At 35.8% G+C, this 14,305-nt stretch overlaps 2 protein-coding genes across 3 annotated transcripts in view; both read right to left on the bottom strand.

Annotated features, from left to right (window-relative positions):
* The window catches only part of LOC113498030 (sodium-dependent neutral amino acid transporter B(0)AT3-like), a 423,880-nt gene that overhangs the window by 226,362 nt on the left and 183,213 nt on the right, over positions 1–14,305 (bottom strand). The window lies entirely within an intron of this gene.
* Positions 1–14,305, bottom strand: part of LOC113498044 (protein trapped in endoderm-1-like) — a 49,806-nt gene that overhangs the window by 8,819 nt on the left and 26,682 nt on the right. For both annotated transcript variants that reach the window (XM_026877934.1, XM_026877935.1), the window contains exon 3: positions 6,121–6,367. In XM_026877934.1, the coding sequence (XP_026733735.1) occupies positions 6,121–6,367 (247 nt within the window). The remainder of the gene's footprint in view (positions 1–6,120; positions 6,368–14,305) is intronic.

Below are 14,305 nucleotides of genomic sequence, written 5' to 3'. Positions count from 1 at the left end.
TATGCTGAAGAAATCCCTTGTGTAATATGCAGTGGTACAATTTGCCTTACAGTTTTCAGTATTTATTCGTAAGTGATGAGTGTGAGTAAAATTAAAGGCAGTTTTAAGACATGTCCTGTGCCAAAAAAAAAAACTGAAAGGTAAGTCATTATTTATTGAAATTTACCGCTAAAACTTGAATTTGGAATACCGCTTTTTCTTCTTAAATGGTAGTTCCGTCTTTTAAGTCTTTTTGTAAGTGATATTCAAACTCTTTTACTCAAATACATTTTATTTACGCCATGTGAGACTTTTTAATGTTTTTTCGCTGCAGCCTGCATATTGCTACACAGCCAAAGGTTTGGGCATATAATTTCAGCACTTACATGTGGTCATAATAATAAATGGAACTTAAAATCTGTATCCAAGTGTTACGAATAAAATGTGGGTCAGCAGATGTATTCACGTTTACGGCTTCACAAATATAAGATACAGCGAGTGTTCGTGTGTTCGTCTGTTTGTTTGGATTAAATTGTTCTATTTTTGTTTTTAGAGATCCGTATCGAGTTTGTGAAGCTGAGCCGGGAATATTAAGGTTACTTTTTTTTCTTGATGTCTATTTTAGTAGATTTGTTTGAATGGGATTTTCTTTTCAGGAATCTTATATGCTACTTGATGAGTAACGTTATGTCTGATAATTTTATAAGCAAAGATTCGGTCTAACCGAGAATTACTCTGTCCTGAAGACCTGAACAAACGGGACATTTTATCATTATACATATTTTGTTAAACTTATTTACAATCTTCCTTAAAAATATTTCTTAGTCCTACAATTGAATTTTTTGTGTCATGAATAGTTTATTTAGTTCGACATACATAACTAGCGTATAACAGTGTAATTAGTCAGTCTTCGTATTAAAACAAACAAATAGGTTATATCAACATTACAAAAAGAATACTGCAGGCGATGACGTCACTGCGAGTGCGTCTATTGATACCATGGAACACAGAAAAGTACAAGGAATTGGTATTTAGACTGTGCATCCGTCTTGCTAGTGATATATCTATGTACATGTCACTTATTTGAATGAAACGGAAAAAATACATTTCATAAATAACTCGACTTTTCTAATTGCGGCCATACATTAATTCTATTGTTATTTGTAATATTTATTTACTAGCTGTTGCCCGCTACTTCGTCCGCGTGGTTAGAAGATACAAGTTATGATTTAATTATCTGCCCTGTTTTTTCCACATTTTTCATTGTATCTTCGCTCCTGTTAGTCGCAGCGTGATGATATAGCCTAAAACCTTCCTTGATGAATGGTCTATTCAACGCAAAAATATTTTATTTTATTTTTTTGTGTTGAATAGACCTTGTGTGAGATTAGCGCGTTCAAACAAACAAACAAACAACTTCAGCTTTATATATTAGTATATAGATTTGAAAGATGACAAACAGCGACGAGAATCAGGCAGCAAATGAGTTTAGTGACATTGGCCTAGGATCTAGAGGTCCTACCAGAAACACTTATAGTATTGCATTTGTGGTGAAGATTCACGGCTCTATCGCGTGTAATGCGCTGTCACGCTTCCAAAACTGCATGAATATTACTTTTCAACGTGACGGTAGGCTCTACTTCAATACAAGGGGAGAGTTAGGGAACTTCCACCTACTTGCTTATGTTCTATGGTTAACAGATACCATATTGCAAACGATTCCGAACCGTCTAAAGTGGTTTAAAAACGGATAGTTTATAAACATTGTTGTTCCGGCGCCGTCTTTATAGAATGATGGAATTATTGTTTTAAACTTTTATAAATATCTTCTAATATTGTAACTATAACACGTTTGACCGCTTTTAGATTTATACAGAAAAAAAATATCGGACTACCTTAGGGATTTGAGATTTAATCTCAAAGCTGTCATATGTTATTATAACGAACGAATTTAAATTTAAAAGCAAAACTACAGTCAAAGTACCTATAAATCGAGGTTAAAACAATTTCAGGACTGTATAGTAAAAATGACAAAAAAATATCGTAGAAGGTCGAAGAAGGACTTGGAAGAGGTCTTTACTTGTCAGACAACAACTAAAAGAAAAAAAAATCATCCATTTTTTTAAACTCTATTAAAGTCAGATAATATTAAAAAGAGGATTATGTCATTATGCCTAGCAGCTATCAAAACTAGTAACGCATTACTTTCTCACATTACTATGGACTAACGCATGACAGAACATATAAAATTATATGTTGGACTATTAACAGTTTCTATCACATTCTGAAGATGTCTCAACGCATCAATAGTTGGAAACTCTTCGTAAAATGTGTATGCTATGATTACACATGTAATTAATCGGTACGGTATTCAAACGGGGATTTTATTGCAGTTATTAAGCGGATTAATGTGATACTAAATGCATGGTACATACATTCTGATCAACAAGATTATTAAGGTAGAGACAAACTAATCCCACATACTGCAAATGAATAAATGACTCTACATATATGTAAAAGCAGTATGTTATATGAAAATATATATCTATTATCATCTTAATTTTTCAGTAACCACAACCAAATCTATCTAATGAATTAATTCGATACTTTTAAACAAATTCACATTGCCTTCTATACGTATGAGGAATTAATCTCCAACTTTATATTGATCAATTATTGAATTGTCACTTGACTTTATTTTGAGTCTAAACAGCGATATGTTGACGATTTATCTACTGTCACCTAACTTTATTAACATTGTACGTTTCTATTTCTCTTAAATATTGCCTTTGTTTAAAATTGCATCTAAAATCCACCTATCCTTGATAATAATAAAAAATAATAATAGAGCAAACAGCCATAAATCAAAAACATTAAGGGGCCCGTATTAAATAGAATCGTATTCATTAACACCCTAGTTTACACTTTGTGACCCCCTATTAATATAAATTGCTAACATTTACATTACAATCATAATTGTACAGTCTATCGCAGGGTATTGGTTAAAGCGTGTAATCAAAATGGACTTTATAGCTTTGGAATAAGGTGACTATTATAATAAAAATGCGCGTGTAGTACTTTTATTGGTAATCTGTCGACTGTACCAAGTGTACCATCATTATATTTTAGCAAATTGGATCACCAAAGGAGAGCATTTGATAACTATATTGAAGCGAGTCCATAGTGGTGGAATACACACGTTCAAAAGTAATTGAATAAATAATGTTTAATTTTATGTAAATATTTTGACTTGTAGTGAAAAACACAGTCAAATAATTAATATTAGATCCTTTTTGCGTATCAAAGGCAACCTTAACTCAAAGAATACAAGTTTATTTTGGAAAAATATCTACCATTTATATGTTTAACCTCCGCGACACAAGGATTAAACAAGTTATTGTCATCATCTCAGCCTATTGCCGTCCACTGCTGAACGTAGGCCTCCCCCAAAGACCGCCAACCATCCCGGTCCTGGGCAGCCCGCATCCATCCGCTGCGAGCCACCTTCTTCAAATCATCGGTCCATCGTGCCGCAGGGCGTCCTACACTACGTTTGCCTAAACGTGGTCTCCACTCCAACACGTGTCTGCTCCATTATAGTGGGAGTTATTGTGGGAGTCTTAAAAAAATATATCATCTGAGTTCGGAAACTTAGATTGCTAAGCTCTTTTACTTACGTAACTTTGTTACCCTTATAATCTCACGTTTAGATAAGGATTAGGTAAGTATTACAGCAGCGTATCATTATTATCTATGACTGATTACTGTTTAACTATTTATTTATATTTACTTTATACATTTTTATCACGATTTAACTGACGTGCCGACAATTTTCTATTTACTTTTAAACATAAATTAATCGAAATTGTTTATTGAACGGTTTAGTAATGCGTTTTTATCATTGGGTTCAATCCTAGTCAGGTAACTCTAATTAAATGAATAATTCGAATCTTATAATGTTCGGATTTTTTAATGAATTAAAAATTATTATTTTACACCTTTTAACAATATTCTTCCAAATAAATAAATATATCTACTGTATATTGATACCATGGTAAATCACGGCTGTATGCACGGTATCTCACTGAGTGACGTTCTTAAAAGCCTATTTGTCAAAGCCAGTAATCTTGTTTTTACTCAGTGCAGTGGCAGGTAAACTTTTAAGTTTCAACAGCTTTTAAAACGACTATTTACATAAAAACCAACAGTAAACAGCATTAAGTTTATAAAGGAAAGTAATAAAAGCAGTGTCGTATTGTCAGTCCGTGACAGTGGTATACATGAGGCCAGTTTAAATTGGAGACATCGCATTAATATTAATGCAGTATTATGTTAATGGTATAATCTGGGGGCGGGTCGACGAACCCTATTTTTTTGGTTCATTTGGTTTGACGACAATGGTATATTGTTTTAAGATCCTGTGAAGAAATTGCTGTTTGTTTTTTTTTGTTAGGGATAAGAATTGGCGAAAATAAAGTACATATAGATATTTGTACGTTTTTAGTATTTAGATTAGTGACAGAACACTCGCGAGCGTTGTTTGTTTTAATTTTAATATCGACTAATAAAATTAGTATAAATTAGTTATTCAAGTACCAAGTAAATCAAACTATGAAAGCTTTTGTTTGCCTTAAATTCTATGCTTGGCGTAGCAATATTTATAACAAAAATCATATTAAACTAGTTTGTGGATTATGATTATTTTTATTTGTTGCAGCATTCTTAGAAAACCAATAAAGCAAAGATTAACATCAAATTTTATTATTTCATAGTAATCAGTTAGGTCAATAACGCTATAGGTAGTTTTATAAAAATAGAGGTGTGAATGAGGATTACTTGGCATCAGCAAAGAGGTTTGTTTTACAACCACACGCCTGAGTGACGGGATGGCGTGATAAATAACCCGTCGACATTTATAATCTGTTTCACACCACCACTAAATGTATTTTTTACGATGCCCACGTAAAAAAATCTATTTGGGAAATATAAGTCTACCACCATGTCTTAAAAGTATAATTTGCTGATGTGGAAACGAGATGTCGGTATACATTTTGTAGTGCACTATCTCGCTTCGACAGCTATGACTATTAAATGTTTTTTTTTAATACTCAATCCGTAGTATGGAGTCTTATCCTTGTGTAAAGACGTCACATGTACAAAGACTCAGAACAAGCATTCGAGGATCACAAAATTGTCGTACGTGGGGATCGAACCCACGACGGCTTGGCGCTGTAGCCTCAACCACTCGGTTATACACGCAGTTCGTATTTAATTGCCCAGAGAATGAATGAATTCCTAGTATGAAAGGAACGCTAGTTATCGTACTAGAATTTTCCACGGTCTGTAATATTTTCGTAGGTAGGCCTCTTGAGGAGATTTGTTTCAAGTGGTTGATCGTTTTATAGGGTATATGACGCAAGTTACCGTTTCCCGCGAGATATAAACATCATGTATTGTTAGCTATGTTTGCGTACGTAATTCTTTAATCTATTTCGTCATTCTTCATGTAATTTGGTGGATATTATTTGTGTTTGAAATTTTTAGAATGGTTAATCAACGTTATTTTGAATAGGATTCTATGAGAGTTATATGATACTCGTACATTAAAATTGCTATTTCCTTCTGAACTGTCAATGGTAAAAAAAGTCATCTTGAGGAAATCAATCGCAAACCTGCAGACCTGTCAATATTATTATGGGAATAATGATAAGAAGCTATGGTAGCCTGTGCCTGGAGAGAGCTTAGTGATAAAGCAGCAGGACTGAAAACTTAAAGGTCTCGAGTTCAATCATAAGGCCCGCACCGACTTTTCTACGAATGCTGTAAACGTTTTAGAAATAAATATAAGCTGGTCCGTTCGGAAGGCACTTAGAAATGTGAGTCCTTCACCTGATCTCTCCTGTCGCGTCGGCTCGTTTAGGTTATGCAAGTAAGCAACCCTGGCTGGCGTCTTGTGACACCAGCTGCGGTGGCCGATATCGGTCAGGACTTATCATAGGTAGACGTAGTATGCCGTTTCAATTTGGAAGGTTTTGGCCATTCAGAAGAAATTAAAAAAAACTGGACTCTACAATTGACTTCATAGTAATAGAAACTAAAACCAACTTCATAATAAACTTTGAACATGCAAAAATCACTTACCTATTAATAGTAATCGCAACCATTGACAGCAGGGACACGGCTTCGTTCCCATAAAAGACGAAGGCGAACATCTGACAGAGGCTGGGCCCGAGGCTCCAGTGCTGCTTGATGTAGCGGTTGGCGGTGAGCGGTAGGTTGATGGAGCAGAACAGCAGGTCCGACACGCAGAGAGAGAGGACGAACATGGTGGTCACGTGGCCGCGCAGCTTCGGGTGCATCAGCAGCGCGACTGTGGTTACTAGGTTGCCTGGAAAGAGAGAGCTGGTTTAGTGGGGTTGGGACTTTTTATAGTATTGGGTTGTGTTCTGGGGTTGTTGGGAGTAATATGTACAGCGGTGATAAAGAATGTTATATCCTTAATATTTTTATAGTAACTTAAATGATGCAACGGTTCTTTTATTGGGAGTGCCCGACTAGTTTCGGACAAAACCGGAGTCCTTAATCATGAGCTGACACGGCGGGGTCGCGATTCGAACTGACCGATAAATACGCGTGAGGAAATCCTTAATTAGTTGTAATATTCTGTCCTGCAATAAAACCTACAGCACAATGTAGAAAGAGATCCATATTACACTGTATTTCAAACTTACTGTACGCCAACTTAAAGTAAGTCATTACAGTACACAGTTCTTAAAACATCTAGGTTAGCGATACACAACAACACCGGTATAAACTTCAAATTTCCCTCAAATAGCTTCTAAAACTATGATCTGCGTCAATACTGAGTAACAAACACTTGTTAAATCAATCACATATTAAACTGCACATTATGCCTGGGTAATGCGCAGGATTTCAGATAATCTATGATAAGCTTCGGCTAAGCTTGCACATAAATATTTTATGTTATAGAGTTGTAGATGATGTGTGGAGTAGACGCGGCGCTCTCAGGCACATTACCACGCGCACGTAGTCGGTATCTATCTATAACTTCGGAGATCTGTATTGCAGTTTTATTTTCATAGATTATTGAGATCTATTGAACACCGGAACAAAATATGCTTTTATGACTATAACTAATATATAACTGTGTATTGTGGTTTTATAGGTTTAGTTCCAGTTGTAGTGTGAGTAGGTTTGGTATACAAAATGTCATGGTGTGTCAATATTTTCTTGATAAGTTAATAGCTACAGTAATTCGTGAAGAAAACTTTTTAATATTTCGATCTATCTATTTAGAAGTATAGAAATTATATAGCTCTAAAGAAAATCTATTAAATACTGCGCAAAATCAAGATAAACAATGTTGTCAAATCTGTCAAAACCAATCGTGAACTGTTGAAACAAATAGACGTAAACTAACGGTTTGTTTTATTAGTGAAATATGCTTTGGTATGGAGAAAAAACTGGAGAACCTTTTTTTAAAGGGTTCCAGTTATGATTTATTAATGTTAAACCCAAGTGTGTCTTTTTGCTAAAACCATCATTAATACATATATCCGTCACCGATAGCTAAACATGTTGACTAATTTAAAGTGATTAATAACTCGAAGTTGTAACTTATATTTTTAACTTTTAGGCATCTGATTTTTTATTGCTATCTGATAAGAATATACCCAATTATTAGTAGGTACAATTGTTACTAGGAAAATTCATAGGACTTTTATCCTTTCTGCAGAGCAAAGAAGTATTAAAACGAATTATTTGGTTACGCTTTTAAGCTCTACTAAAAGTCACAATAATTAACTAGCACAACGCTCTATAAATAACTAGTGATGTACCCTCGTTCTGTAAACAAAACGATTCGATTGATTGCTATAAAACGTGGAATCGAGTGGCGCCACTTAACGGAATTAAATCGACTCGCAATTTACCCCGGCACTGTTTATCATTCACTGTTTACTCTCTAACGAGCTGCTACGCGAGACATAACATAGCAAACCTTTTTTTAGCACCGACCTTTTTGGTTTTTATCGCTTTTTTACTACGGGTTTAGTGGAAGACATATGATTCTTTGGTTGAGAGTTAGTTTAAATAAGTTGGATTCGCTTTACTGTTTTGATTATGTAAATATTTTTTTAATTGGGTAAATTAATCTACTCCTGGCCTAGAACTCGCAAAAGCGGTCTGAAAGAGAAAGGAGGAGGCCTTTGACCACCAGTGGGATCTAAAGCAAGCTACATATGAAAAAACGAGTCTATAAAAAACAAGTTGCCTTATAAATAGTATTAATTGTGAAAAATGTAAAAATGTGTATAAATGTAATAAATAATGATTGAAGATCTAATAAAGTCGTTGGAGTGTTAAACTTAGAAATTTATAGCAATCTCTTATATAGAAATACTTAATATTCAAATAGTTTATTGCATTCCACAATGTGTGGTCTAAGGTAGTAAACCTTATTATAAGTCTATCGATACAATCATGTCAGCCCATAGCAGTCCACTGCTGGACGTAGGCCTCTCCATAATTTCTCCAGCGCGACCGGTTCGTTGCCACCTGCATCCAACGGAACCCAGCGGTTTTAACCAGGTCGTCGGTCCATCTGGCAGGTGGCCGTCCCACGCTGCGCTTGGTGGTACGTGGTCTCCACTCCAGAACTTTTCTGCCCCATCGGCCGTCCGATCTTCGCGCTATGTGGCCCGCCCATTGCCACTTCAGCTTGCTAATCCTACGGGCTATATCGGCGACTTTCGTTCGTCTACGGATCTCCTCATTTCTGATTCGATCCCGCAGAGAAATGCCGAGCATAGCCCTCTCCATAGCTCGCTGAGCGACTTTGAGCCTGTGGAAAAGTCCCTTCGTGAAGCACCACGTCTCAGAGCCGTAAGTCATCACTGGTAACACACACTGGTTGTACACCTTTGTTTTAAGGCACTGAGGTATTTTGGACGAGAAAACGTTGTGCAATTTACCGAACGCTGCCCAGCCGAGTTGGATCCGTCTACTGACCTCTCTCTCGAAGTTGTACTTACCTAACTGGACTGCCTGTCCTAGATAAATGTATTCGTGTACAACTTCAAGAGCACAGTTCTCAACAGTGACTGTGGTGGGTCTAACATGGACGTTGAACATAATTTTAGTTTTTTCCATGTTCATTTTGAGACCCACTTGTTGTGATACTCTGTTGAGGTCTCCGAGCATTTGCCCTAGTTCTTCCAGCGATTCTGCCATGACCACGATGTCGTCGGCAAACCGAAGGTGAGTGATGTATTCGCCATTTATATTAATGCCTCGTCCTTTCCATTCCAGAAGCTTGAAGGAATCCTCTAGAGCAGCTGTGAACAGTTTCGGAGATACAATAGGGAATTTAAATAAATCTTATAATATAAATCTGATAAGTTCGTCAGACAGATTTCCAAAAAATATTGAAGAAGTATGTTTAATTTTATAGCATAATTAAAAAGTTAATAAGATTAAATGCACTTAAGATTATGAAAATGATTTTAGTGAGAATAGCAACATCACTTGCTAGTAAAAAGCGTACTGGTAAGTGACGTCACACGAGATTTTAAATCACTGTATTATCTTCTCTTTTTGCTTACGAGATAAAAGAAAAAATAGGTTCCAATATTTTTTGTGAAATCTGTTTGACCGACTAAACAGTTTTTTATTTGTCAAATACCGAATTGCTCTACCTTGTCGAGTAGTTAGAACAAAGTATAAAACTTATACGGCTTTATTTCTAGTTTCATTGACACCTCTTATTCCCTGTATACGATGGTCTGTGACCCTGCAGGTCTAAAGTGATGAGACCACACACAATACATCAAAGCTTCATGATTTACGTCTGACATCCGTCACCTTATCGAGACAATGTGGAACAATCTTTATAATAAGTGGTTCATCACGTATTGATTTATGTGTTTTAAATAATTTATTGCAATTAGACTATTTTCTTTTAGTTAACAGGTTCTGGTCATTTATGACCTTTAAATGATTGATATATAAAACGTTAAAAGAAAAAACTATACCTAAGTATATTCGTTCCTAAAAAATGTAGGTAGGTAGTTTTTACAAAAAATTGAAAGCTAAAGCGTGATAAAGGGTGCATTTAAATTTAAGGCTAATAAAAATCTTTAATCCTTCGGGAAACCAAACAGTTGATAACATCCATAATGGAAAGAAATTTGTAATTTTTAAGCAGTTAAGGTTACGCGGACTGACAACAAACCACAACTAACAAAACTAGTCAATGTATTTAGTAACTATCGTGATTCGTGATAATGATTCATTATTAAATCTATCCCGATTATATCTATATATTCATTATTTAATTGATGAACTGGTTCAGGGAAAATATAATAATGTTGATTTGTTCTTTCCATTTTGAAGCCCAAATTACAATTCAAGAGGGTTCCTCACCTGACTGCGTCGCGTCTCGGGAGGGAGCGGTTGACTTCGTCTTTTAAATTATGTCTTCATTGTATTGTGGTGTGTGTAGTGTACTTTTTAAAATGAACTGGGAAAAAGCGTCTTCTGATAAAGTAATAAATTCAAGAATAATAATAGACTAGTGTTATGGCCTTTGGACGGATGAATACAAAACGCAGTAATATCGAATTCATGTGCATATTTAATAACAAAAATATTATCACTTCCTAAACGGTGTAATAAAATAAACTGAGAAATCTAACATCCCTAAAGAAATGGAATGTTGTGTTAAAGACCTTAAGAGGATTACGGGCGCCTTAAATTCTGACCCCAGGGCCCAGGCTGTATCTTCGTCAACCATACGAGTAAAAGAAGTCATAAGGAAAGCTGATACATTAATTATGATGTATTTTAATTACGATCTGTTCGGATATTGTTAGGTCTGGTAAGATATTGTTTTTCTGTATAACATGTGTATAACGCTGTATAACTAGATAGTTGTTATTTTCATTGGTGATGTATTTCTATAAAGTGCGTTTTTCTTGAAAAAGCTCCCGTCTATTTCTTTAGCCTATTTATTCAGAACCCACTTGTATTCTCCGAATAATCACAGATGTTAAAGCGACTAGCAGTAAGCCTATTATTATCATAGTGTTACAACTCATAAACTTCCATTTCTCTTTATAATTGTTAACGGAATTTGCGTTGCTTTACTTTCATATAGAAAACGTGTATTTAGGGCACATGTTTATTTATTGGTCATTACGTTTCGCCTATTTGCTATGTGGCGTTATTAGTTTTAAAAGTAACATTCTGTGAAGAGGCAGTACTCTGGTTAATGTTTTAGTACCTGCGTAGTAAATTATTTGAATTGTTTCTGATGTTAAGTTACTGTTTTTATTTAAACTAATAACAGTCTTACGGTAACTTTGAAGTTTTAACTGTAACGTTAAAGTTTTATCTCTTTCTTACGCTGTCGTGTTGGTGTTGCCCTGTATGTGTAATGTACAGATTTGTTCGATCTCAAAACGGGCAATTCAGTGTAATTTTCAAATTTGTATAAGCTTTTTACACCATCGAAAAACTTCTGAGGAAACCTAGATTTCAGTTGGCATCTAAAATTGTCATCCGGCAGTGAGTTAACATCTTGATCAATGTTCAAACCTTCCCTATATTAATACCCATAATGCGGTTGTAATATTTATTTTAGTAAGTTTTACACATATTAACAATAAATACCACAAAAACACGGGAGTTGTTCTTGTAATAAGTTGACAAAAACTGACGTGTGAATGTGCGAGTGACAATGACGTATGCTTTGTATCGATAACTTATCCGTCATGAGCGCGTGCTGACAATCGGTCAATGAGCTAGTTCTGTGATCCAACTGTCCTTATTGTCCTATCTCTAATTAATACTGATCAGATAGAGACAGATCATTTTAATAATATACGACTTCCAACTGGTTCTGGTTATAGGGTTAACCGATTCCAGGTGCCAGGTTAAATATTTGTGAAGCCATCAGTAAATTAAACATGGTAATGTACATACATTGCGAGATACATAAAATTGTATAGAAGTATCATTATGTTTGCGACGACGCAGCTTTTAAAACTTCACGTATTGCATCTACAAATAAAGCCTATTCATCCGGGAGCTATGATGCCACAGACAGACAGACGGATAGACAGTAACGTCAAACTTATACCACCCATCTCTTTGCTTCGGGCGTCAAAATACAATCAGCCCTCACTATCCTATTCAAACAAACAATGCTAGCAATCAATAATCGCCACACATGTTTATTCTCCGCTAAACCGTCCCTCGAGCCCGGGTCAACTGTCGACCGATACCAGTTGATCGATCAGCCTTCCCCTGCACATCGGCAAATCTTCGTAATTAATCAGAAGTGTGGCACATTTATTTACACAACCCGATAATACCGGCAGAAAAAATAATAATTAATGTTTATAAAAATATGGACGATTGTCATTTTTTTCTTGATACTAAAGGGATTGATGCTTGACATAAATAATGAGGAAAGATAAACCTCAAGGGAATGAATTAAATTTATAAATGATAGTTGAAATCATATGTATATTGGCTCTTACATTGAGAAAGGTAAAAGTCTTGCTTGATGTATCCTGTGGCGTCACAAGCCGGTGGCCTATGCCCTATACGACAGGCAAAAACTGATTGATAGCAAAGGGAAACTGGGATTAATGGAATTCATCTCTACATCATTTTAGTATCGTATGCACATCGCTTCATAGGAAGTGCAGTGACACGCAGTCAGGGCCTCCTTGTGGCTAGCCACATACGACTATTTTAATATAGACTTCATATTAGATCTCCTTACTTCCTTCTGACGTCCTGATTATACTTAGTGGAATCCGATTTCCTTACTTAACAAGAGTACCTACTATCTTTGGTGATTTTTATTTCATATTTACGACATACTTAAGACATTTTGCCATCAAGACGGATATTCGACCGATACTAAACACATTCCAAACACAACTCCGAGCAAGGGTTGTCAGAGATTGAATATAAAGCTTGTTCTCATGACAAGTGGTCGCAGTCAAGTCCTCGAGGTGCAATTAAGATAAACTCCTCCATTAGGTGCTCTTTGAGACGTGATTGGTGCCATTGCTTATATCACGGCAGACATCACACATTAAAAGCAATATCAAAATATTTAGCGTGGGTTAACAAGTCGATGTCCTTTATTTTCGTCAAACTTTAATAGGTCAGCCATTATACATATATGACAATTCCATGTCACGTTACCTTTCAAAAGAATAGACATTTTCAAACAATTGAGAAAATCCATCGATTCTTTACGTATGGCATTAATTTTTGCTTTCACCTACCATTCCGAAAAACCCCCTAATTCTATTCGCTATCCCCAATGTTATCTTTGACCAGTTCTCCTATTAAACTTTGCCATAAATACACATGTGTAGATAGGTATATAGTTACGGGAATATCGACCCAACACCTTTCTAATAAAAGTGAAACCAACTAAGTAAACACATAGCCATCTGGAGGCAGACAATAACACGCTAATGTTTATTGTTTTCTATTTATATCTGGGGTGGTGATGGCGGATGTCCCCTAGCGCGGCTAAATGCCTTCGATAACGATACCTATAGACACTCCGTTTATTGATAGCGTGTGGTTATTTTGCGATAGATTGCTAATGTCTGGTCTTCAGAAAAGAAGGGGAAAGAGGTTTAAGACTGTTCGGTATGTCTCGTCACTGAGAAAGGGAAGCCATGAAGACTTCTATTCAAAATTCCGCTCTTGATTTAATATTTATCGGGTTAGAGGCGCTTCTTCCGAGATAGAGTTGTTGCTTTTTACCGGAATGCTTGCGAAAGGGGTAATGTTTTACCTGTTGCATTTGTGTTACTATGGTATGTTTTAGGCTTAGCATGAATGTGAAATTCAGGTTGTTAATAGAGTTGGGGATATCGTATCATACACAATCCTGCCATGAAGCTAATGATATCTTCTAGACACAGAAGTCATTTACCATGCCTTGTCCTACTATACACAGGCGCTGTGATTCTGTGAATGTTTAACTGATGGTAATGCCTCGGCATTACTGAACAATAACGCCTGCATCTCATTATAAAAATAAAAATGATCCTTCCTTTCAAATCTGTCATCTCCGGTTCGTTACAATCGAGTAATTCGACAAGCGTGACCCGTTTTTAATGAATTATTTTAATTAATTTCAGCTAAGCATTCAGTGGCACTCGAAGGGGCTCGAAGCTTAGTCACGTCCGATGAAAGGGCTCTTTCATTCCGACGTGTACAGGGCACAGCCCTCGAGATATATTTTATGACTGTTTTATGTCATGTGAGA

Source organism: Trichoplusia ni, chromosome 10 (genome assembly GCF_003590095.1).
Source record: "Trichoplusia ni isolate ovarian cell line Hi5 chromosome 10, tn1, whole genome shotgun sequence".
In the NCBI taxonomy this organism is placed as follows: domain Eukaryota; kingdom Metazoa; phylum Arthropoda; class Insecta; order Lepidoptera; family Noctuidae; genus Trichoplusia; species Trichoplusia ni.
This window is presented reverse-complemented; position numbering and strand designations above follow the sequence as displayed.